At 39.8% G+C, this 24,813-nt stretch overlaps 1 protein-coding gene across 1 annotated transcript in view; it reads right to left on the bottom strand.

Annotated features, from left to right (window-relative positions):
* The window catches only part of UFL1 (UFM1 specific ligase 1), a 66,369-nt gene that overhangs the window by 27,910 nt on the left and 13,646 nt on the right, over positions 1-24,813 (bottom strand). Inside the window, exons 4-6 of the mRNA XM_065911515.1 lie at positions 19,702-19,799; positions 19,071-19,185; positions 16,462-16,592 (exon numbers count right to left, since the gene is read on the bottom strand). Coding sequence (XP_065767587.1) covers positions 16,462-16,592; positions 19,071-19,185; positions 19,702-19,799 — 344 coding nt within the window. The remainder of the gene's footprint in view (positions 1-16,461; positions 16,593-19,070; positions 19,186-19,701; positions 19,800-24,813) is intronic.

Below are 24,813 nucleotides of genomic sequence, written 5' to 3' on the forward strand. Positions count from 1 at the left end.
GACATGATACCATATATCAACACCCATTCATGATAAAAATTCTTATCAAAGTGGGTAAGACAGAACATATCTCAACATAATAAAAGCTATGTATGACAAATCCACAGATAAGGTAATACTCAATGGTGAAGAGCTGAAAACCTTCCTAATAAAATTTTGGAACAAGACAAGCGTCCCCACTCGCACCACTTCCATTCAACAGAGTATCAGGAGTCCTAGCTCCAGGAATCAGACAAGAAAAAGCAATAAATGTTATTCAAAATGGAAGGGAAGAGGTAAAATTTTCACTATAAGCAGATGACATGATACCATATATAAACAACTCGAAAGATTCCAAGAGATAATTCTACACATGGACATCACCAGATGGTCAATATTCTTTGCAGCCCAAGATGGGAGAAGCTCCATACATTCGGTAAAAACAAGACTGGGAGCTGACTGTGGCTCAGATCATGAGCTCCTTATTGCAAAATTCAGGCTTAAACTGAAGCAAGTAGGGAAAACCGCTAGGTCAGGTATGACCTAAATCAAATACCTTATGATTATACAGTGGAGGTGAATAGTTTCAAGGGATTACATCTCGTAGACAGAATGCCAGAAGAACTACAGATGGAGGTTCATAACATTTTACAGGAAGGGGTGACCAGAACCATCCCAAAGAAAAAGAAATGAAAGAAGGCAAAATGGTTATGAGCAGGCTTTACAAATAGCTGAAAAAAGAAGCTAAGGGCAAGGGAGAAAGGGAAAGATATATCCAACTGAATGTGGAGTTTCAGAGAAGAACAAGGAGAGACAAGATGGCCTTAAGCGAACAATGAAAAGAAACAGAGGAAAACAACAGAATGGGAAAGACTAGAGATCTCTTCAAGAAAACTGGACACGTTAAGGGAACATTTCATGTAAGGACGGGCATGATAAAGGACAGAAACTGTAAGGACCTAAGAAAAGTAGAAAAGATTAAGAAAAGATAGCAAGAATACACAGAAGAATTATGTAAGAAAGTCTCAATGACCTGGATAACCATGACGGTGTGTGGTCACTCACTTAGAGCAAGACATCCTGGAGTGTGAAGTCAAGTGGGCCTGAGGAAGCATTACTATGAACAAAGCTAGTGGAGGTGATGGAATTCCAGCTGAGATATTTAAAATCCTAAAAGATGATGTTGTTAAATACTGCATTCTGTATGTCAGTAAATCTGGAAAACTCAGCAGTGTTCACGGGACTGGAAAAGGTCAGTTTTCATTCCAATCCCAAAGAGAGGCAATGGCAGAGAATGTTCAAACTACTGTACAATTGTGCAAGCTTATGCTGCATGCTAGGCTTTAGCAGTTACGTGAACCAAGAACTTCCGGATGTACAAGCTGGTTTCAGAAAAGGTAAAGGAACCAGAGATCTCTTGCCAACATTCACTGGATTACAGAAAAAGCAAGAGGATTCCACAAAGACATATACTTCTGCTTCATTGACTACACTAAAGCCTTTGACTGTGTGGATCCAACAAACTGTGGAAAAATCTTAAAGAGATGGAAACACCTTACCTGTCTCCTGAGAAACCTGTACGCAGGTCAAGAAGCAATAGTTATAACTGGACATGGAACAACAGACTGGTTCCAAATTGGGGAAGGAATACGACAAGACTGTATTTTGTCACCCTGCTTATATCACTTCTATGCTGGACTGAATGAATTACAAGCTGGAATGCAGACTGCTGGGAGAAATATCAACAACCTCAGAAATGTAGATGACACCAAAGTGAAGAGGAACTAAAGACCCTTTTGATGAAGGTGAAAGAGGAGATTGAAAACACTGGCTTAAAACTCAACATTCAGAAACTAAGATCATGGCATCTGGCCCCATCATTTCATGGCAAATAGAAGATAAAGAGTCGAAATGGTGACAGATTTTCTTTTCTTGGGCTTCAAAATCACTGCAGAAAAGCACTGCGGCCATGAAATTCAAAGATACTTGCTCCTTGGAAGGAAAGTTATGACAAACCTAGAAAGCATATTAAAAAGCAGAGACATCTCTTTGCCGACAAAGTCTGTATAGTCAAAGCTATGTGTTTTTTTTTCCCCATTTATTTTTATTAGTTGGAGGCTAATTACTTTACAATATTGTAGTGGTTTTTGCCATACGTTGACATGAATCAGCCATGGATTTACATGTGTTCCCCATTCCGATCCCCCCACCCACCTCCCTCCCCATCCCATCCCTCTGGGTCTTCCCAGTGCACCAGCCCCGAGCACTTGTCTCATGCATCCAACCTGGGCTGGTGATCTGTTTCACCCTTGATAATATACACGTTTCGATGCTGTTCTCTCACAACATCCCACCCTCACCTTCTCCCACAGAGTCCAAAAGTCTGTACAAAAAAAGAGACACAGATATACAAAGCTATGGTTTTCTCAGTAATCATATGTGGATTTGAGAGTTGGATCATAAAGAAGGCTGAGCACTGAAGAACTGATGTTTATGAATTATGGTGCTGGATAAGACTCTTGCAAATCCCTTGGACAGCAAGGAGATCAAACCAATCAACCCTAAGAGAAAGAAACTCTGAATATTAATTGGATGGACTGTTGCTGAAGCTAAAGCTCTAATACTTTGGCCTCCTGATGCAAAGAGGCCACTCACTGGAAAAGATCTTGATGCTGGCAAAGAATGGAGGCAAAAGGAGGTAGGGGTGGCAGAGGATGAGATGATTGGATAGCATCACCAACTCAATGGACAAGAGTTTGGGCAAGTTACAGGAGATATTGAAGGACAGGGAGCCTGGCATGCAGCAGTCCATGGGGCTGCAAGGAGTTAGACATGACTAAGTGACTGAACAACAACAAAAGACTCCACACAAAAACTACTAAAACTGATAAATGAATTAAGCAAGGTAGCATGATACAAGATTAACATATAGAAATTTGTTGCATTTCTTTACACTAATAATGAAAGGTATCAGAAACAGCAAGTAAAAAAGCAATCCTTTTTAAAATTGCATCAAAAAATACTTAGGAATAAACCTCATCAAAGAGGTGAAAGACTTATATGCTCAGAAGTATAAACATTAACAAAGGAAATTGAAGATGATGCAAACAAATGGCAAGATATCTCATGCCTTTGGACTGGAAGAATTAATATTGCTAAAATGACCACAGTACCCAAAGCAATCTACAGATTTAATGTGATCTGTGTCAAATTACTCACGACATTTTTCACAGGACCAGAAAAATCCTAAAATTTATATGAAACCATAAAAGACCCAGAATTGCCAAAGCAATCCCGAGGAAAAAGAAGAAAGCAGGAAGCTCAAACCTCCCAGACTTCAGACAATAATTTAAAGTTACAGTAATCAAAATAGCATGGTATTGCCACAAAAACAGACATCTAGATCAATGGAACAGAAAAGAGCCCAAGGAATTCCCTGGTGGTCCAGTGGTTAGGACTTTGCATTTCCATTGCTGATGGCAGACGTTCAACTCCTGATCAGGGAATTAATATCCTGCAAGCCACATGGCAAAAAAAAAGCCCCCCAAAACAAAATACAGAGAGAGCTGAGAATAAACCCACCACCCATGGTCAATTTATCTTTGACAAATGAGGCAAGAATATACACTGAGAAGAGTCTCTTCAGAAAGTGGTGTTTGGAAAGCTGGAGAGCCATATGTAAATCAATGAAATCAGAACACTCCCTCATGCCGTACACACAAAAAAAATTCAAAATGGCTTAAAGACTTAAATGTAGGACATGACACCACAAAACACCTAGAAGAGAACACAGGAAAAATACTATCTGACATAAACTGTAGCAATGTTTTCTTAGGTCAACCTTCTAAGGCAACAGAAATAAAAGCAAAAATAAACAAATGGGACTTATTCAAACTTACAAGTTTTTACACAGCAAAGAAAACCATAAACAAAATGAAAGGACAGCTTACATATCGTGAGAAAATATCTGCAAATGATGTGACCAACAAGGGATTAATTTCCAAAATATACAAACAGCTTACATATCTCAATTAAAAAAAAAAATCAAAAAATGTGCAGAAGACCCAAAGAGACATTAGACCCAAATAGAAGACCCAAATAAGACACACAGATGGCCAATATGCACATGAAAAGATGCTCAGTGTAATTAGAGAAATGCAAATAAAAACTTCAATAAGGTATCCCCCTCACATGGGTCAGAAGAGCTATCATCAAATAATAAATACTGGAGAGGATGTGGAGAAAAGGGAACCCCCCGACACTGCTGATGGGAATATAAATTGGTAAAGCCACTATGGAAAACAGTATGGAGGCTCCTCAAAGAACTAAAGTTGCCATATGATCCAGCAATCCTGCTTCTGGGTATATAAACTGGTCAAAACTATGATTCAAAAAGATGTATGCACCCAGTGATCACAGCAGCACTACTGACAACAGGTAAGACACGGAAGCAGCCTGAGTGTCCACCAAGAGAGGACTGGATAAAGATGTGGTACATGCATACAACGGACTACCACTCAGCCATAAAAAAGGATAACACAAGGCCATTTGCAGCAATACGGATAGACCCAGAGATTATCATACTAAGTGAAGTCAAGTCAAACACAGAAAGACAGATACCATATAGTATCACTTGGATATGAAATCTAAAATATGATACAAATGCTCTTATTTAAAAACCAGAAACAGACTCAGACACAGAAAACAAACTTGTGGTTACAAAGGAGAAAAGGGGTAGGAGAGGGATAAATTAGAAGTTTGGGATTAGGAGACACTAATTACTATAGATAAATAAGGTTCTACTGTATAGCACAGGGAACTATGTTCAATACCCTGCAATAAACTATAATGGAAAAGAACATGAAAAATATATACAAATACACCTACACCTGAATTACTTGCTTCATACAAGAAATGAACACAATACTGTAAATTAACTTAAAAAAAAAAAAAGAAACTGCATGAAACTTTACATCCTTAAGCAGAATTATGCTACTGAGATACTAGGTAACTGATCTGTCTTCCTATTCCAGGATCAATTTCCTTTCTGACCAAAATTTAACTTCAGATTTAGTCATCTTGATCCTGGGTGTTCATTGGAAGGACTGATGCTGAAGCTGAAGCTCCAGTACTTTGGCCACCTCATGCGAAGAGTTGACTCATTGGAAAAGACCCTGATGCTGGGAGGGATTGGGGGCAGGAGAAGAAGGGGACGACAGAGGATGAGATGGTTGGATGGCATCACCAACTCAATGGACATGGGTTTGGGTGAACTCTGGCCGTTGGTGGTGGACAGGGAGGCCTGGCATGCTGCGGTTCATGGAGTCGCAGAGAGTCAGACACGACTGAGTGACTGAATTGAACTTAGTGATCTTGACTATCTGCCTTGCCCTTTATTATATATTAAGTTTTTGTTTATTCTTTCTGTCTAAGAGACTGTCCTCACCTGGGAAGTCACTGAATCTTATATGACTGTATTTTTAAAGAAAAATGAGATCATACACAAACTGAAAGGAAACTGGAATGCTATAATCCAGTTAAGGAATTTGACTGGGAGAGATCCACTTTAATTAATCTCTTTTGTTTATCAGTATTTTCTGTAATGACTACACATATTTTTAAAAACAGCTTTAATTAGATACACAAAACTTACATATAAATCTAACCAATTCTAAATATAGAATTCAATGAGCTCAATAAATTAACAGAGCTGAGCAACCAACACCACAATCCCGTTTTAGAAGGTTTCCATCACCCAAAAAGTTTCTTCCTAGATGTCTGCAGTTAACTGCTGTTGCCACTTGTAACCCAGAGAACCACTGACAGGATTTCTGCCTCTACAAATGTGCCTTTTTAGAGATTTCTCATAAATGGAGTCAATATGTGTCTCGTGCATCTGGCTTCCTTTACTTAGCATATTTTTGAGGTTCATGAATAATAAAGTAGGGATCAGCACTCATTCCTTTTTATTGCTGAAGAGTATTCTGGTATATGAATATACCATATTTTGTTGTTTGTATCCATTATCAGTTGATGGACACTTGGATTATTTCCAGTTTGGGGCTATCATGACAAATGCTGCTACGAAGATTTACTTTCATGTCTTTGTGTGGATATGCGCTTTAACTTCTTTTGGATAGATTCTTGTGAATGCTTTTCTAATAATTATAATTTAAGTAAATTATTAAAAAATCCAGACTTTTTCCTGACTCCAATTCTTTGCTCCCTATTTATTTTAAGCCACTTACACCAGCTTTCTGGCTTAGGTTCAGTCTGTGTTTTTGCTCTTATGCACTAGCCAGAGACTCGCAGGGCACAAACAAACCTGTGCTCACCGGGATCCAGGGAAAGCAGGAGCAGTGACCGCCACACGAGACCGAGTCAGACCTGCCTCAGCGTTTGGGGATCTACTGGAGAGGCACGGGTCAGCAGTGACCTGCCAGGGGGACCGGGACACTGCGGCCAGCAGTCCTAGGAGGTGCAGCTTGTTGGCATAAATCCTCTTGGAGGAGGCTGTCATTAGGCCTAACAGAGACTATACCCCTTCCATAGAGACTACAGGACTCCAGGACTGGGCCACCTCAGGCCAAACTGCAGGGAGGGAGCACATTCCCACCCATTAGCAGGTAACTGGATTAAACATTTACTGAGCATGGCCCTGCCACCAAAGTGAAACTGAGTTTTCATTACAGCCAGTCTCTCCCAACAGGAAGCTTGCACTAGCCTCTTATTCTCACTCATCAGTGGGCAGAGAGAATGAAAACCACAATTACAGAAAGCAAACCATATGATCACAAGGATCACAGGCTTGTATAACTCAGTAAAACTGTGAGCCATGCCATGTAGGGCCACCTAAAATGGACGGGTCATGGTGGAGACTCCTGACAAAACGTGATCCACTGGAGGATGGAATGGCAAACTACTTCAGCATTTTTGCCTTGAGAACCCCATGAACAGCATGAAAAGGCAAACAGATATGAGACTGAAAGTTGAACTACCCAGGTCAATATGCTGTTGGAGAAGAGTGGGGAAATGCTCCGGAAAAGAATGAAGACGCTGAGTCAACGTGGAAATGACACCCAGTTGTTGGTTGTATCTGGTGGTGAAAGTAAAGTTGAAAGCTGTAAGGAACAGTACTTATTGTGTAGGAACCTAGAATGTTAGGTCCATGAATCAGGGTAAATTGTAAGTGGTCAAACAAGAGATGGCAAGAGTGAACATCGACATTTTAGGAATCAGTGAACTAAAACGGATGGAAATGGGCGAATTTAATTCAGATTACCATTGTATCTATTAGTGTGGGCAAGAATTCTTACAAGAAATGGAGTAGGCCTCACAGTCAACAAGAGTCTAAAATGCAGTACAAGGGTGCAATCTCAAAAACAACAGAATGATCTCTGTTTGTTTCCAAGGCAAACCATTCAACATCATAGTAATTCAAGTCTATGCCCCAACCACTAATGCTGAAGAAGATGGAGAATGGTTCTGTGAAGACCTACAAGACCTTCTAGAACTAACATCAAAAATATATGTCCTTTTCATAACAGGGTATTAGAATGCAAAATTAGGAAGTCAAGAGATAACCTGGAGTAACAGGCAAGTTTGACCTTGGAGTGCAAAATGAAGCACGGCAAATGCTAACAGAGTTTTGCCCAAAGAAGGCAGTGGTCATAGCAAACACTCTCTTCCAACAACACAAGAGATGACTCTACACACACAGGGATCATCAGATGTTCCATACTGAAATCAGGTTGAAAATATTCTTTGCAGCTGAAGATGGAGAATCTGTATACTATCAACAGAAGCAAGACCAGGAGCTGACGGTGACTCAGATCTTGAACTCCTTATTGCAAAATTCAGACTTAAATAGAAAAAAGTAGGGAAAACCACTAGGTCCTCAGGTATGACCTAAACCAAACCCCTTATGATTACACAGTAGAGAGAACAGATTCAAGGGATTAGATCTGACAAGAGTGCCTGAAACACTGTAGACAGAGGTTCATAACACTGTACAAGAGATGGTGACAAAACCACCCCCAAGAAAAAGAAATGCAAAAGGCAAAATGGTTGTTTGAGGATGCCTTACAAATAGCTGAGAAGAGAAGAGAAGCAAAAGACAAAGAAGAAATGAAAGATATGCCCATCTGAGTGCAGAGTTCCAAAGAATAGCAAGGAGAGAGAAGAAAGCCTGCCTCAGTGATCAGTGCAAAGAAATAGAGGAAAAGAATAGAATGGGAAAGACTAGAGATCTCTTGAAGAAAATTAGAGATACCAAGGGAACATTTCATGCAAAGATGGGCTCAATAAAGGATAGAAATGGTATGGACCTAACAGAAGCAGAAGAAGAGGTGGCAAGAATACACAGAAGATACAAAAAAGATCTTCATGACCCAGATGGTGTGATCACTCACCTAGAGCCAGACATCCTGGAATGTGAAGTCAAGTCGTCCTTAGGAAGCATCACTATGAGCAAAGCTAGTGGAGGTGGTGGAATTCCAGTTGAACTATTTCAAATCCTAAAAGATGATGCTGTGAAAGTGTTGCATTCAATATGCCAGCAAATTTGGAAAACTCAGCAGGGGACACAGGACTGGAAAAGGTCAGTTTTCATTCCAATCCCAAAGAAAGGCAATCCCAAAGAATGTTCAAACTACTGCACAATTGCACTCTTCCACATGCTAGCAAGGTAATGCTCAAAATCCTTCAAGCGAGGCTTCAACAGTATGTGAACCAAGAACTCCCAGATGTTCAAGTTGGATTTAGAAAAGGCAGAGGAACCAGAAGTCAAATTGCAAACAACCACTGGACCATAGAAAAACGAAGGGAATCCAGAAAAACATCAACATCTGCTTCATTGACAATGCTAAAACCTTGACTACGTGGATCACAACAAAATGGAAAATTCTTAAAGAGATGCAAATATCAGACCATCTTACCTGCCACCTGAGAAACCTGTATGCAGGTCAAGAAGTAACAGGACTAAACATGGGAAAATGGACTGGTTCAAAATTGGGAAAGGAGCACATCAAGGCTGTAAACTGTCCCCTGCTTATTTAACTTATATGCAGAGTACATCATGTGAAACGCTGGGCTAGATGAAGCACAAGCTGGAATCAACACCACTGGGAGAAGTATCAGTAACTTCAGATATGGAGATGACACTACTCTAAAGGCAGACAACGAAGAGGAACTAAAGAGCTTCTTGATGAGGGTGAAGAGGAGAGTGAAGAAGCTGGTTTAAAACTCAACATTCAAAATACTAAGGTCATGGTATCTGGTCCCATCACATCATGGGGAAAAAACAGAAACAATGGCAGGTATTATATTTTTGGGCTCCAAAATCACTGTGGACAGTGACTGCTGTCATGAAATTAAAAGACGCTTGCTTCTTGAAAGAAAAGCTATGACAAATCTGAACAGTGTATTATAAACCAGAGATATCACTTTCCCAAAAAAGGTCCATCTAGTCAAATCTATGGTTTTTCCAGGAGTCATGTATGGATATGAAAGTTTGACCATCAACAGACTGAGTGCTGAAGAATTGATGCTTTCAAATTGTGCTAGAGAAGACTCTTCAGAGTCCCTTGGACAGCAAGGAGATCAAACCAGTCAATCCTAAAGGAGTTCTACCCTAAATATTCATTGGAAGGACTGATGCTGAATCTCCAACACTTTGCCCACCTGATACAAATAGCTGACTCATTGGAAAAGACCCTGATGGTGGGAAAGACTGAGGACAGGAGAAGGATGAGATGGCTGGGTGGCATCAGCAATTCAATGGACATGAGTTTGAGCAAACTCCAGGAGATAAGAAGGACAGGGAAGCCTAGCGTGCTGCAGTCCATGGGGTCACAAAGAGTGGGACATGACTGAGCAACTGAACAACAAAAATATGACTAACAGACTTTTAAGTTATTCAAACTACTTGGCCCTCTCTTGTTGACTATTTAAGACATTATAACTTTTCCATATGACAGACCTAGGAGAGCAGAAAATATTAATTCAAAATAGGACTTAATATTTAAAACCTCTGTATGGTGATTTTTGACTAAATTATTATTTTACCAAATTTCTATATAGGCCAATTTGTTTTATTATTTTACTTAAAATATTCAGCTAAATTATCTACAGTTCCTGAAAATTAGCCCCTTCAAGGATCATTGTCTTGTGGTGGTGAAGGGGCATGTCCAACTCAGGGAAGCTATGAGCCACGCCATGTAGGGCCACAAACACAGACGATGAAGTGGAGAGTTCTAACAAAACGTGGTCCACTGGTGGAAGGAATGGCAAACTACTCCAGGACTCTGCCGTGAGAACCCAGTGAACTGTATGAACAGGCAAAAAGGTATGATACCGAAAGATGAGGCCCACAGGCTGGATGGTGTCCAAGATGCTGCTGGAGAAGAGCAGAGGACAACTACTAATAACAGCTCCAGAATTAGTGATGCGGCTGGCCCAAAGCAGCAGCGACGCTTGGTTGTGGATGTGTCTGGTGATGAAAATAAAATCCAATACTATTAAGGAAAGTATTACATAGGAACTTGGAATGTTAGGTCCACAAATCAAGGTATATTGGATGTGGTCAAGCAGGAGATGGCAGGTGAAAACACTGACATCTTAGGAATCAGTGAACTAAAATGGATGGGAATGCGTGAATTTAATTAAGATGACCATTATATCTACTATTGTGGGCAAGAATCCCATAGAAGAAATAGAGCAGTCCTCATAATCAACAAAAGAGTCTAAAACGCAGTACACTTGGGTGCAACCTCAAAAATGACAGAATGATCTCGGTTCATTTCCAAGACAAGCCATTCAACATCAGAGTAATCCAAGTCTATGCCCCAATGGATGTGGAAGAAGCTGAAGTTGATCAGTTAAACAAAGACCTACAAGACCTCCTAGAATTAACACCAAAAGATGTCCTATTTAACAAAGGGGACTGGAATGCACAAGTAGGAAGTCAAGATACCTGGAGTAACAGGCAAGTCTGAAGCAGGGCAAAGGCTAATAGAATTCTGCCAAGAGAAAACACTGGTCAAAGCAAACACCCTTTTTCAACAAAACAAGAGACGACTTTACACGTGGACATCACTGTCAATATCAAATCAGACTGATTATATTCTTTGGAGCCGAAGATGGAAAAATTGTATACAGTCAGCAAAAATAAGACCTGGAGTTGACTGTGCCTCAGGTCATCAGCTCCTTATAGCAAAATTCATGCTCAAACTAAAGAAAGTGGGGAAAACCACTAGGCCAATCAGGTACGACCTGAATCAAATCCCTTATGCTTATACAGTGGAGGTGACGAATAGATTCAAGGGATTAGATCTAGTAAATAAAGTGCCTGAAGAACTATGGACAGAGATTCGTAACATTGTACAGGAGGCAGTGAGCAAAACCATCCCAGAGAAAAAGAAATGCAAGAAGGCAAAGTGTCTGAGCAAGCTTTACGAAGTGGCTGTCTGAGGAAAGAAGAGACTTGAAAAGTAAGGGAGAAAGGGAAAGGTATACTCAACTGAATGCAGAGTTTGAGAGAAATGCAAGGTCAGAGGAGAAGACCTTCTTCAATGAACAGTGCAAAGAAACAGAGGAAAACAGCAGAATGGAAAGACCAGAGATCTCTTCTAGAAAACTGGATATATCAAAGGAACATTTCATACAAAGAGGAGCACAATAAAGGACACAAAGTGTATGGACCTAACAGAAGCAGAAGTGATATAGAAGAGATGGCAAGAATACACAGAAGAACTGTGCAAAAAAGATCTTAATGACCCAGACAACCACGTTGGTGTCATCACTCATCCAGAGCCAGACATTCTGGAAGCGTGCAGTCAACTGGGCCTTGGGAAGCACTGCTGTCAGTAAAGCTAGTGGAGATGATGGAATCCCAGCAGAGCTATTTAAAATCCTCAACGATGATGCTATTAAAGTGCTGCACTCAATATGTCAGCAAATTTGGACTATCCAGCAGTGGCCACAGGACTAGAAAACTTCAATCTCCATCCCAAATCCCAAGGGTAACACTAAAGCTGTCCGAACTACCGGACAATTATATTCATCTCCCATGCTGGTAAGGCAATACTCAAAATCCTTCAAGCTAGCCTTCAGTGGTGTGTGAACTGAGAACTCATAGATATTCAAACTGGGTTTAGAAAAGGCAGAAGAACCAGAGATCAAACTGCCAACATTTGCTGGATCACAGAGAAAGCAAGGGAATTCCAGAAAAATATCTACTTCTGTTTGATTGACTACATTAAAGCCTTTGACTGGTGGATCATAACAAACTGTGGAAAAGTCTTAAAGAGATGGGAATACCAGGCTGTATTATCTGTTTCCTGAGAAACCTGTAGGCGGGTCAAGAAGCAATAGTTAGAACCTTGCATGGAACAACCGACTAGTTCAAAATTGAGAAAGGCATACGACAAGGCTGTTTATTATCACCCTGTTTCTTTAACTTGTATGCAGAGCACATCATGTGAAATGCTGGGCTGGATGAGTTACAAGCTGGAATCAAGACTGCTGGGAGAAATAGCAACAACCTCAGATATGTAGATGATACCACTTTAATGGCAGAAAGCGAAGAGGAAGCAAAAAGCCACTTGATGAGGGTGAAAGAAGACAGCAAAAAAGTCAGCTTAAAATTCAATATTAAAAAAACGAAGACCATGGCATCCGGTTCCATCCCTTCATGGCAAACAGAAAGGGAAAAGGTGGAAGTAGTTACAGATTTCCTCTTCCTAGGCTCTAAAATCACTGTGGATGTGGACTGCAGCCATGAAATTAGGAAACGAATACTTCTTGGCTGGAAAGTTATGACAAACCTAGACAGTGGATTAAGAAGCAAAGACATCCCTTTGCTGACAAAGGTCTGTATAGTCAAGGCTATTGTCTTTCCAGTAGTCATGTATGGATGTGACAGCTGGACCATAAAGAAGGCTGAGTGCCAAGGAATTGATGCTTTTGAATTGCAGTGCTGGAGAAGACTCTTGAGTCCCTTGGACTGCAAGGAGATCAAACTAGTCAACCCTAAAAGAAATCAACCCTGAATACTCATTGGAAGGATTGATGTGGAAGCTGAAGCTCCAATACTCTGGCTAACCTGATGTGAACTGCTGACTCACTGGAAAAGACCCTGATGCTCGGAAACACTGAAGGCAGAAGAGGGTAACAGAGGATGAGATGGTTGGATGGCTTCACCAATTCAGTGGACATGAACCTGGGCAAACTCCAGGAAATGGTGAAGGACAGGGAGGCCTGGTGTGCTGCAGCCCGTGGGTTGCAGAGTCGGACACGACTTGGCAACTGTACAACAGACCAATTAGGTCCAATTACACGCTCTGTGAATTTTGCTCTCCTCTCTCTGTTTATCTTATTACAAGCTTCTCATGTTTTTTCTGTTTCTTTCTACCTGAACATATTCCTAAAAACATGCAAAGGGCTCCTTGAAGAACTTTATCTTAAAACTACTGGGTGCATAAACTATTGTGGATGTTCAATAAAAGTTTAATTGGACTGCACAAAATTTCTAGCTTTTTTAGTACAATGAAACTTAGCTGCTAGATTTTTATTTCAACTTGGAATTGCAATGTCGTTTACTTTACTTACATATCTCATTCTTCTAACTAATTACTTCAGTGTGAACTCATGGTTTTTGATACACAAAAATAAAAAAGCAAAAAAAAAATATATATATAGGGGTGTACATGTATATTGTCATTTGCCACTCAGTCATGTTGAACTCTATATGATCCCATGGAGGCCAGGCCTCCCTGTCCTTCCATGTGTATCCTTTAGCTTGTCTGCTGAGGGCTTGGGAGCAGGAACAACCCAAATAGCAATAAACAATCTACTGTTCAGATATTGGTTTCTAAATACTCTACTAAAAGGAACCATGGGTCTTTGGAGAAATGGCTGATTCTAAGGTCGAACAGGCAAAGGATGAACTGAGCCTGGAACTCCTTTGTGTATCAGAAAGAAAAGAAGTATTGGAAAGATTGAGAAATGTCAAAAGAACAAAGAAGCCAGGCTGAAGGGCATTCCATTAGCCAATCTGAAAATCTAAATAATGATAAGAATGGATTATAATTCAAAGAATAATATAGAAAGCCATTAAGTCTGTAGTGATTTAGTGAATAAATTGAAAATTTGATGAAAAACAGGGTAACTCACAAGATCTCAAATTGCCCGCCCCACAAATAATTATAAAGGGAAACAAAAAAACCTTAATGAGAAATCTCCATACCTTCTCATTAAGAAGTTACAATGCACCTCAGTAATTCCTGGAGAAGAAATGGCAACCCACCCCAGCATTCCTCCCGGAGAATCCCATGAACAGAGCAGCCTGGCGAGCTACAGACCACGGGGCTGCGAAGAGCCGGATGTGACCGAGCACAGCAGAGCAGCAGCAGCCATTGGGAGACCTAGACTGCACGCCGCCTGGCAGGGCTCAGGGGCAGAGAGGCATAATCACCTCTGTGACACTCCTGCCATGATGGACAGCCTGAAGTATCAGGAGGAAACAGTAGCAGAAAGGAAAGAACGAATAGTCTCATGGAAGTGAGGTAGGTGTTTGAGACTGAAAGTGACCAAGGAGACCTGACAATGAAATGCAATATGTGATTCTGAACTGGATCCTTTTTCTATATAGGATACTATTAGGATTCAACTGGTAAATCACAAATGGGATCCAAAGATTAGATGGTAGTAATGGATCAAGGTCAGTTTTCTGATTTTGATGCTTGTATTGTAGTTTTATAGGACACTGCCCTTGTTTGTAGGAAACAGACTACAGTATTTCTGGTAATGGGACATAATGTCAGCTACTTTCTTTCAAATGGGACAGAATTTGAAAAAGAAGGTTCTCTTTCAACTTTTCTGTTAATACAAGCGTGAGATTTAAAAAAGAGAGAGAAAGAATACTATTGCATCGGATTGAGAGCTCTCTTCTAACCTTTCAGTGTTTCATTCTGCTAGGGTCCTGCATGTATCAGGTATTCAATGAGCGCTTCTGATTTACTGAATGACAAAAGGAAATCACTGTGGCTGCCATGCAAAAGAGCATCCTGAAACATAAGAAGAATAGAAGAGGGCCTTGTTAGAAAGCTACTAAAACAGTCCAGTAAAAAATGGCCTGAATTCGTGAGAATGGTGATTTCAGAGAAGTAAAGATTACATAAATATTTAGAATATGAATTCAAAAGATGTTGTGTTCTGGAAACAGAGGTGAGAGAAAGGATGGCGTAAAGGATGACTCCCAGTTTTCTGGCAAAACCAACCTGATGATGGCATTTACTGAAAATGGAAACACAAGTGGAAGAATTCAGAAGAGGTGAGGAGTGGGACAGCTGAGGACAGTGAGCTATTTTAAATATGTTGAATCTGAGGCACTTGTAAAACACCTCAATAGAAATACTGTAAAAGTTGTATGTGTCTGGAACTTAAAAGCACCTATGCAGGTAGTGCAGGAATGAAAAGAGAAGGCGGCCTGAAAGAAAACTTCAAGGCTAGTGAATGGAAGAAGAGCCAGAAAAGCTGACTTATAAGGCACAGCCAAAGAGGTAAGAAGAAACCAGGAAAGTGTGGTGCTAAAAAGAAAAAGAGAGAGAGAGAGGAGAACATTTCAAGAAGAAGACATAATTGGAGTTAAATGGTGCTACAAAGTCAAGTAAAACAAGGATAGGAAATACCCATTAGATTTAATGAGACTGACATCATTGCTATGTAAGTGGAAGAAACCAGATGGGTAAGCTGAGAAGTGGCAGAAGGTAAGAAAACTGAGACAATAACTATAGACATCAATTTGAGATGGTTCCCTTTAAAGAAAGGAATAAACAAGATGGTAGAGGGAACGGAATCCAGGGTTAAGAAAGGTTTGATTGTTTTAAAATGGAGAAATCTGGACATTTATATGCTGGGGGACCAAAAAAGCCACTGAGATAAATTTAATGAAAGGAGAAAAGAGAAAACTGAGAATGCAGGTTTTTTTAATTCCACGCTGGAGTTTGTCACAGAGGCCCCAAACATTCAGTTAAAGTGATTTTGAAAGTTCAATGGTTATTCATTAGACTACTAGAATTTTATTTAGTAAAGAGTTCTAAAGTCATCCAGCACAATCTGAGGCTCAAAGAAGTTAGGTGACTAACTTACCTGCTCAAGGTCACATGGTTACTAAATGATAGAGCTATGACCCAGGGGTTTCTGACTGCATGCTCTTTCCATGATCCCACAGTGACTTTATATACGAACTGGGTATTCTGCAGAAGTGTATTTGGGGTCTTAAGGGTGGTGAAGGTAGGAGAAAGAGATGTGGGTTGGAGAGAACGTGAACACATTCTAGAGTCTGGAATCCCCATTCCTATTTCATGGAAGTTCCCCTTCTGTTTAATAAACTAGGGTCCTGAATAAGATTTAAGGGGAAAAAAAAAAGGCAAACAATGATCAAAGAAATGTAAAAATACACATACTTTAAAACTTGCTTACCGGGTAATAGCACTGAACAGTCCACGGATGCGTGCTTTATGTCTAGATACAAAAGCTTCAGTAAATATTACTCCTCTGTTATCAAGATCGATGTGTCCGTTAATAATTCTACCTAGTCGCTGAGTTAGTGCCTGAGGGTAAAGATGGATGAAAATTCTTATTAAAATGATAGAACAAAATTACAGATTTACATTTGTATAGGTTTACCAAAGTCATGCTGCATGCTGAAGTTGTATTAATCATACGATTGAGTAATTTCAGCAGGCATGAATTAATAAGATATATAAAGTAAAATGAAGACTTAGGATCCAGGAAACTTCATAATCTTATGGTGAAGACAAGAATTGAATGAGTCTAATAACTCATATGTTAAAAAAACTCAGCTACCTGCTAATAAGGCCTATTTATAGAGTAAAATAAAAGAAATTAACCAGTTTTCCAGATATAGGCAGCCTGAAACACAGACAACCAGGATGTTTACAAGGATCCTGGAGAGGATCTTATACGGAGCTGCTAATACTAACAGAGGAATAAATATTATCCCAAGATTCTGCAACCTAGGGATACATAAGACCTGAAAAGTTATACTCTGTGATGAAAATATTAACAAACTGTGTCCATAAATCTATACTAACAACCTGATTTCTTGGTAACCAGAGGAGAGCATTTCTCCACAGCTACACTATGACTGGGGTCAGGTTTATGAACATATTTGGAAATATTGGACATATTTCCCTTTCCAGAACAAGTTAAATCCACTCAAGTCAGCCTGGCTGATACTTCTATGGTACAGAAAAATGCTTTCCAAACAACTTTTTTTTAAGGATCCATTTTCTTGCTGCCCCATGAGGCATGTGGGATCTTCCAGGATTAAATCTGTGCCCTTAGCATTGGAAGCTCAGAGTCTTATCCACTAGACTGTCAGGGAAGTCCCCCAAACGACTTCTTAGCGAGCTTTTACAATACTGCCTATGACACTGAGAAAAATTAAAACTGAAAAAAGAAACTATATATATTTCTAAAATGTATCAGTAGCACAATAACAAACCACTTGGTCTGTTCTGATACTTTAATGTAAAACTGACCAAAAATACATATTTTTTTGCCTTCTGTGATTTACATGTATTTACTCATTTTGTCAGTCCTGGGTGTTCATTGGAAGGACTGATGCTGAAGCTGAAACTCCCAGTACTTTGGCCACCTCATGCGAAGGGGTGACTTATTGGAAAAGAGCCTGATGCTGGGAGGGATTGGGGGCAGGAGGAGAAGGGGACGGCAGAGGATGAAGTGGCTGGATGGCATCACCGACTCGATGGGCATGAGTTTGAGTAAACTCTGGGAGCTGGTGATGGACAGGGAGGCCTGGTGTGCTGCGATTCACGGGGTCGCAAAGAGTCAGACACGACTGAGTGACTGAACTGAACTGACTCATTTTATCTTATGTAATTTACATACACTTGCTCAGGAGCTTAGTCTCCTGAAATGCTTTGTAAAATAGATCTATATGCTTAATGGTATTTTAGATGCAATGAGGAGAAATCACCCACTTAAAATGAGTGAGTAAATCTGTTGCATTATAAATTAATCTCATGCAATTATGGTTTGGTAATTTCTCTAAGCTGGATTTTCATAAGTATACCTAAAATGATTTGGCTTTTCCCTTATTTGTTCCAGTAAGTACATAAATAAAACCATCATTTATTGAGTACTTCCTCTAGACCAGCCATTTCACCTGATATACCATATATATGACACCTCACTGACATCTATGAGAGACAATTATTCCCATTTTCAGATATTTAACTTGCAGCACAAATAGGCATAAAAAATAATTTTTCTGACCCTAAGTAACTAAGCAGTGTCATAGACAGAATTCAAATCATGGTCTGTTTAACTTCCACTGTTCCAAACAGACTTCTAAAATGTTAAACCACTTTAAGAAAACCAAAATAACAAACAAGGAAATAGTCTCTATTTTCAGGCACCATCATAATTTAACTTATAATCTGATTTGAGTATTGACATGAGTACCAAAAATTAGGAGATTATAAGCCATTCCTTGATTCCTCTCCCTATCATGCTCTCAGTTTAGAGGAGGAGAAAAGGTGACATCAGAAGAAGTCAGTACCACTGACATCTGGGGAAGAAAACGTTCTCTTGGGAAGGGATGCTCTGCGCACTGCAGGATGTTCAGCAGCATCTGTGACCTTTACACACAAGATGCCTCTTATAAATTACAGTCTTCATCAGTTGTTGCTTAAATTATAACTAGCAACCAGAACTGAAGATATCCTTGCTAAAGAAGCATTCAATAAAGATATACACTTCTGGTATACTTGCTACTGCATCCAAGCAGACCGAGACCTTAAGTCTACCAAGTTTAGGGTATCTCTGGGTTCAGGAAGATTAAAATCACTTCTAAACAATCTTTTCAGAGCCATCAATGTTTAAGTATCCCCCAAATATATTGCTAGAACATAGTTAAAACTAGGAAATAGTCAAAACACTTGCAAGAAAAACAAGTAATAGTAAGTTTAAGCTTTTTTCCATCCTTTCAAACTCACCATTTATTTGAAAAGACAATTTATACCATTAAGGAGAAAAAATACCTGTGTCAGAAAGTTTCCAGGAAGATCATAGGTTTTACACAGTTCTGCTATGGTTACTTGACCACTTTCCTGTAATTTATCATTTACTTCTTCTGCTAAACGGTCCAAATAGTTCCTAATAGTTTAAATTTAAAAAAAAAAAGGAAAAACTCAATTAGGAATAATAATTTTCCTTTATCTTTTTATGTTTAATTTCTGCTGCAATAAGGCATTCCCCAAAAGTAATTAATATGGTATGTTTACATAAACACCATTCATTAATCATATTCTGAAATTTTTCTTATCAGTGTAACTAAATGGAAGGTTAATCAAATAAGAAATGCTGAAACTGTTTTCAACAATTAAAATTCTACAGTCATTTTCATTAAGACTTTTGGAACAATTCTACTTTCAGAGTTAAGCTCAAATGGGAAAGATGACAAAAATTAAGTTTCGTGTTGCTTTAAAACAGAAAAAATTAAAACTTTATATTATTCCCAAGTATACCACACACGTAATCACTTACTTTTTAAGTACAATAATGAAAATCAGTACTAGAAGAGTTCTAAAAAATGCCGTAGTGCCACAATTATTCTAAATTTAAGCTTACAAACAAACCCCACAAAAAGGTAGTCTTAATTATTGTACTTACTCATCTATCAGTTGTCCCAATACTAGTTGAACATGTTTTTCTGATTTAACAATGTCACCAATTCTATTTTCAATATGAGTCAGATCCACATTAATTACCTGGGAAATAAGTACACATTCTATTAGTGATAAGTTCATACTGTTTTTAAATTTGAAATTATATATTTTAGAACTTTAAAAAAAAATGAAAACTTACTTCCCCTTAGGTGAATTTCAAATTGATTTGAAGTATTATAAAAAATCTCAAACAATTAGGGGCTTATTGCTTATTTACTTTCATTTCTGAACCTGTACACTTTCACTTGCTAAGAAAGCTTGCACTACAAAATCACACAACTTCAAAGGTCTCTTCACCTTCAGAGTCCCACCTAGACCCCAGGGAGGCAGACAGGAGTGAGAGGGAGCGCCTGAAGCAGTGCAACAGGCAGGTCCTGACCTGCTGACATCAGGCAGTGAGTCTGAGTCTATGACCCAAGCTGCCCACTGCCTCTGAGCAACTGATGGACTGCTGTCCCATAGGGAGCCTCCTGGCCCAAGGACCATCCCAGCCCTGACTCTCTCACTCAAGAGAGGCTCTGCAGGCCAGCATTCAGGTGGGCAGGCCTGCTGATACATCTCAGCCCATGGTGTGATCCATGGGCTTGCAAATAAGTCAGCCAAACCCACTGTCAGCATCGTGAATGAGGTTTCTCAGCAGGTCCTGGCTGGTGGTTCTGAGGTTGGAGGCAGATGGGTCCCTGAGCTGAACAGCTGGAGTTTGTCAAGTGGAGTAAACTGGAGCTTTGCTTCCCCTAGTCACTTCAAGGATAAAGTTAACAGCAGAAGCTGAGCTCTGCTGGAGTCAAGAAATAAGACAACTGCATCTATCATTCCTGAGGTCAAGGAGATCTCCAGGACTGCACATGAGTAGAAAGACTTGGGGGTCAAAAAGGGAGGGGCGCTATCCCATAATAGGTGCTGTCAATCTCCTACAGGCTCCCACGCTGGAATCCACCTTGGCAAAAAGATGGATAAGTCTATCAGGAAGAGTCTTGGGTCAACTCTGAGGTGGGAAATGAAGAAAGAGGACTAGCCAGAGGAAATAAAAAACCCCAGAAAAACTGCTTCCATGTAAGTGATTTAAATCACCTCTCTGGGATGCTCTTCATTAGGGAGGACACCCACACTCTTTCCTGGGTGTGTATTTCTGCTTTGTTTTAAAAAGACTGCTTCTTTGTTCTCTTTGCAGGTACTGTGCTTCCAATAAGTTCTGTGTCTGCTTTAAAATGTCTCTTTGTGGAATTCTTTCTCTGAAGAAGATAAGAACCAAGGTCCTCTCACTTGCCAACATCATCTGGTGCCATGATTTGGATTGCTACCAAGGTAATTTGCAGGTCTCACTCCACTATGGCAAGAGATCTCTGCGTGCACTATCTTTCTTGCTTCTCCTTTGGATTGTGCCTTTCTTTCCAACTTATTTTGCACAGAAAGGCCTGTTTTTCACTACATATGTTCAACATCCTCCTGGGAAAAGATCTTTTGCTTTTTATTTCTAAACTGCCAGTGCTGTCTTCATCAGGCTGAGTGCACAGGCTCCCTGAGGTCTTATCTTTGTTATAAAACACACACATCTGTAGCCACAGTCATCAAGACAGTATGGTACTGGCACAAAGACAGAAATATAGATCAATGGAACAGAATAGAAAGCCCAGAGATAAATCCACGAACCTATGGACAGCTTATCTTTGACAAAGGAGGCAAGGATATACAATGGAAAAAAGACAATCTCTTTAACAAGTGGTGCTGGGAAAACTGGTTAACCACTTGTAAAAGAATGAAACTAGAACACTTCCTAACACCATACACAAAAATAAACTCAAAATGGATTAAAGATCTAAATGTAAGACCAGAAACTATAAAACTCCTAGAGGAGAACATAGGCAAAACACTCTCCGACATAAATCACAGCAAGATCTTCTATGACCCACCTCCCAGAATATTGGAAATAAAAGCAAAAATAAACAAATGGGACTTAATGAAAATTAAAAGCTTTTGCACAACAAAGGAAACTATAAGTAAGGTGAAAAGACAGCCCTCAGATTGGGAGAAAATAATAACAAATGAGGAAACAGACAAAGGATTAATCTCAAAAATATACAAGCAACTCCTGAAGCTCAATTCCAGAAAAATAAACGACCCAATCAAAAAATGGGCCAAAGAACTAAACAGACATTTCTCCAAAGAAGACATACAGATGGCTAACAAACACATGAAAAGATGCTCAACATCACTCATCATCAGAGAAATGCAAATCAAAACCACAATGAGGTACCATTACACGCCAGTCAGGATGGCTGCTATCCAAAAGTCTACAAGCAATAAATGCTGGAGAGGGTGTGGAGAAAAGGGAACCCTCTTACACTGTTGGTGGGAATGCAAACTAGTACAGCCACTATGGAAAACAGTGTGGAGATTTCTTAAAAAACTGGAAATAGAACTGCCATATGACCCAGCAATACCACTTCTGGGCATACACACTGAGGAATCCAGATCTGAAAGAGACACGTGCACCCCAATGTTCATCGCAGCACTGTTTATAATAGCCAGGACATGGAAGCAACCTAGATGCCCATCAGCAGATGAATGGATAAGGAAGCTGTGGTACATATACACCATGGAATATTACTCAGCCGTTAAAAAGAATTCATTTGAATCAGTTCTAATGAGATGGATGAAACTGGAGCCCATTATACAGAGTGAAGTAAGTCAGAAAGATAAAGAACATTACAGTATACTAACACATATATACGGAATTTAGATAGATGGTGGCGATAACCCTATATGCAAAACAGAAAAAGAGACACAGAAATACAGAACAGACTTTTGAACTCTGGGGGAGAACGTGAGGGTGGGATGTTTTGAAAGAACAGCATGTATATTATCTATGGTGAAACGGACCACCAGCCCAGGTGGGATACATGAGTCAGGTGCTCGGGCCTGGTGCACTGGGAGGACCCTGAGGAGTCGGGTGGGGAGGGAGGTGGGAGGGGGGATCGGGATGGGGAATACATGTAACTATATGGCTGATTCATGTCAATGTATGACAAAACCCACTGAAATGTTGTAAAGTGATTGGCCTCCAACTAATAAAATAATATTAAAAAAAAAAAAAAATAAAAATAAAACACACACATCTGAAAGAATTATGCTTCTCAACTCCAATTCCTCCAAGAGTTTTTCCTTTTACTTCTCAGCTGACCCCTCACACTGACTCCAGGCTTTTGCAGCCCATACACTGCTACGGACAGCCTACTGAGTTGGCCAATTCTCAGTAGATCACAACATAAATTTTATAAATGCTCAATCCTGAGGAGTACACCCCAGCGTAGGAAATCTTGCTATATGACACAGAGGAGATCTGTTGTCTATAAAGGCTTAAGGGAAAACCCAGCAACTGCTCTGCACTGGTGCAAATGTCCACCGTAGGCAGGGAGGGAGAGCACCTTGAAAGAAACCAAAGCTGACCAGAGGTGTCTGGTTAGAAACCAGTGAGGGAGTAGAGGATGCCCCAAAGCCCATCAGCATAAAGATCAAAGGCAATCCACAGGATGCTGTGAATCCCTTACAGGTGCCTCCGAGTAATGTTTCCAGGATGCTGGACTTCATTTCTAGGAGTGCTGTTCTCGGTTGCAGGTTATTCAACACGGGAGGATCTCCTTCTAAACCCAAAGAAATACCCCTTGAAAATGCTCCTAGGGCACTGAGTTTTTTGTTCTTTCCGTCTGCTTTCAGTTATAAACACCATTGATGGTACCCTGGGACAACATTTCATCAGCCAGTCTGCCCCTCTTATGAGTGCCAATTTAAGCACTATTTGGTCTAAATTTTAGCTATAAAACTATGAATACAAAAAAAGATAATCTTTTTTTGACACTGTGAGACCACAATATTGTTTAGATTCCAGAGAAAACTGGTTAAAACTCTTTTGAAATTGCAAAGTTGGTTCTTTTTTAAATTTGTTTTTAATTGGAGGATAATTCCTTTACAGTATGGTTTTGGTGTCTGCCATATAACAACATGCATCAGTCGAGAGTATACATGTGCTCCCCTCCCTCCCGAACCTCCCCCAGCTCCGTCCCACCCCTCTAGGTTGTCAGAGTGCCACTTCGGGTCCCCTGTGTTACACAGCAACTTCCCGTCAGCTATCTATCTTACACATGGTAACATATGCTCCATGCTACTCTCTCATCTGCCCCACCTCTCCTTCCCCAACTCTGTCCACAAGTCTTTTCTTCATGCCTGCATCTCTATTCCTGCCCTGTAAATAGGTTCATCGGTACCACTTTTTTAGATTCCACATATATGCATTAATAACGTACTTCAAACTGTAACAGGCTACAGGTATATCCACCTGATTCTAACTGACTCAAATGCATTCCCTTTCATGGCTGAGTAACATTCCATTGTTTATATGTACCAAAATTTCTTTATCCATTCATCTGTCGAAGGACATCTAGGTTGCTTCCATGTCCTGGCTACTGTAAATAGTGCTGTAATAAACACTGGGGCACATGTATCTTTTTGAATTATCGTTTTCTTAGGGTTACAGTTCCAAAATATAAAAGCAACTCATGCAGCTTACTTAATATAAGAAAAATAAACAACCCAATCAAAAAGTGGGTGGAAGATTCAAACAGACACTTCTCAAAAAAACTGGTTCTTTTGTATAGGCAATTAGAGAAAGTTAGCTTATTAAAATATTTTTTTCTTAGGAATTGTGACCTTGAGAGAAAACATACCTAGAAGAAAGCTTGAAATCCTCTATTTCTTTGAGATACAAACACAGCCCACTTTTCCTGGGATTTGCCCTTGGACTAATTAGTAGAACTTCAAGCCAAGATTAAAAAAAAAACCAAAACACAAAGAGGCATTTTAAACCTTGAGCAAAAACTGTGAGATCTGTTAGTCTGGATTTATGTATGTCTCCAGTACGTGTCTTTGGATAATATTGCTGAAGTTAATCTGTGTGGCTCACAATAAATTGCAGAGAATTCTTGAAAGAGATGCAAATACCAGACCACCTTACCTGCCTCCTGAGAAACCTGTATGCAGGTCAAGAAGCAACAGTTAGAAC

This window comes from Muntiacus reevesi, chromosome 19 (genome assembly GCF_963930625.1).
Source record: "Muntiacus reevesi chromosome 19, mMunRee1.1, whole genome shotgun sequence".
Classification (NCBI taxonomy): domain Eukaryota; kingdom Metazoa; phylum Chordata; class Mammalia; order Artiodactyla; family Cervidae; genus Muntiacus; species Muntiacus reevesi.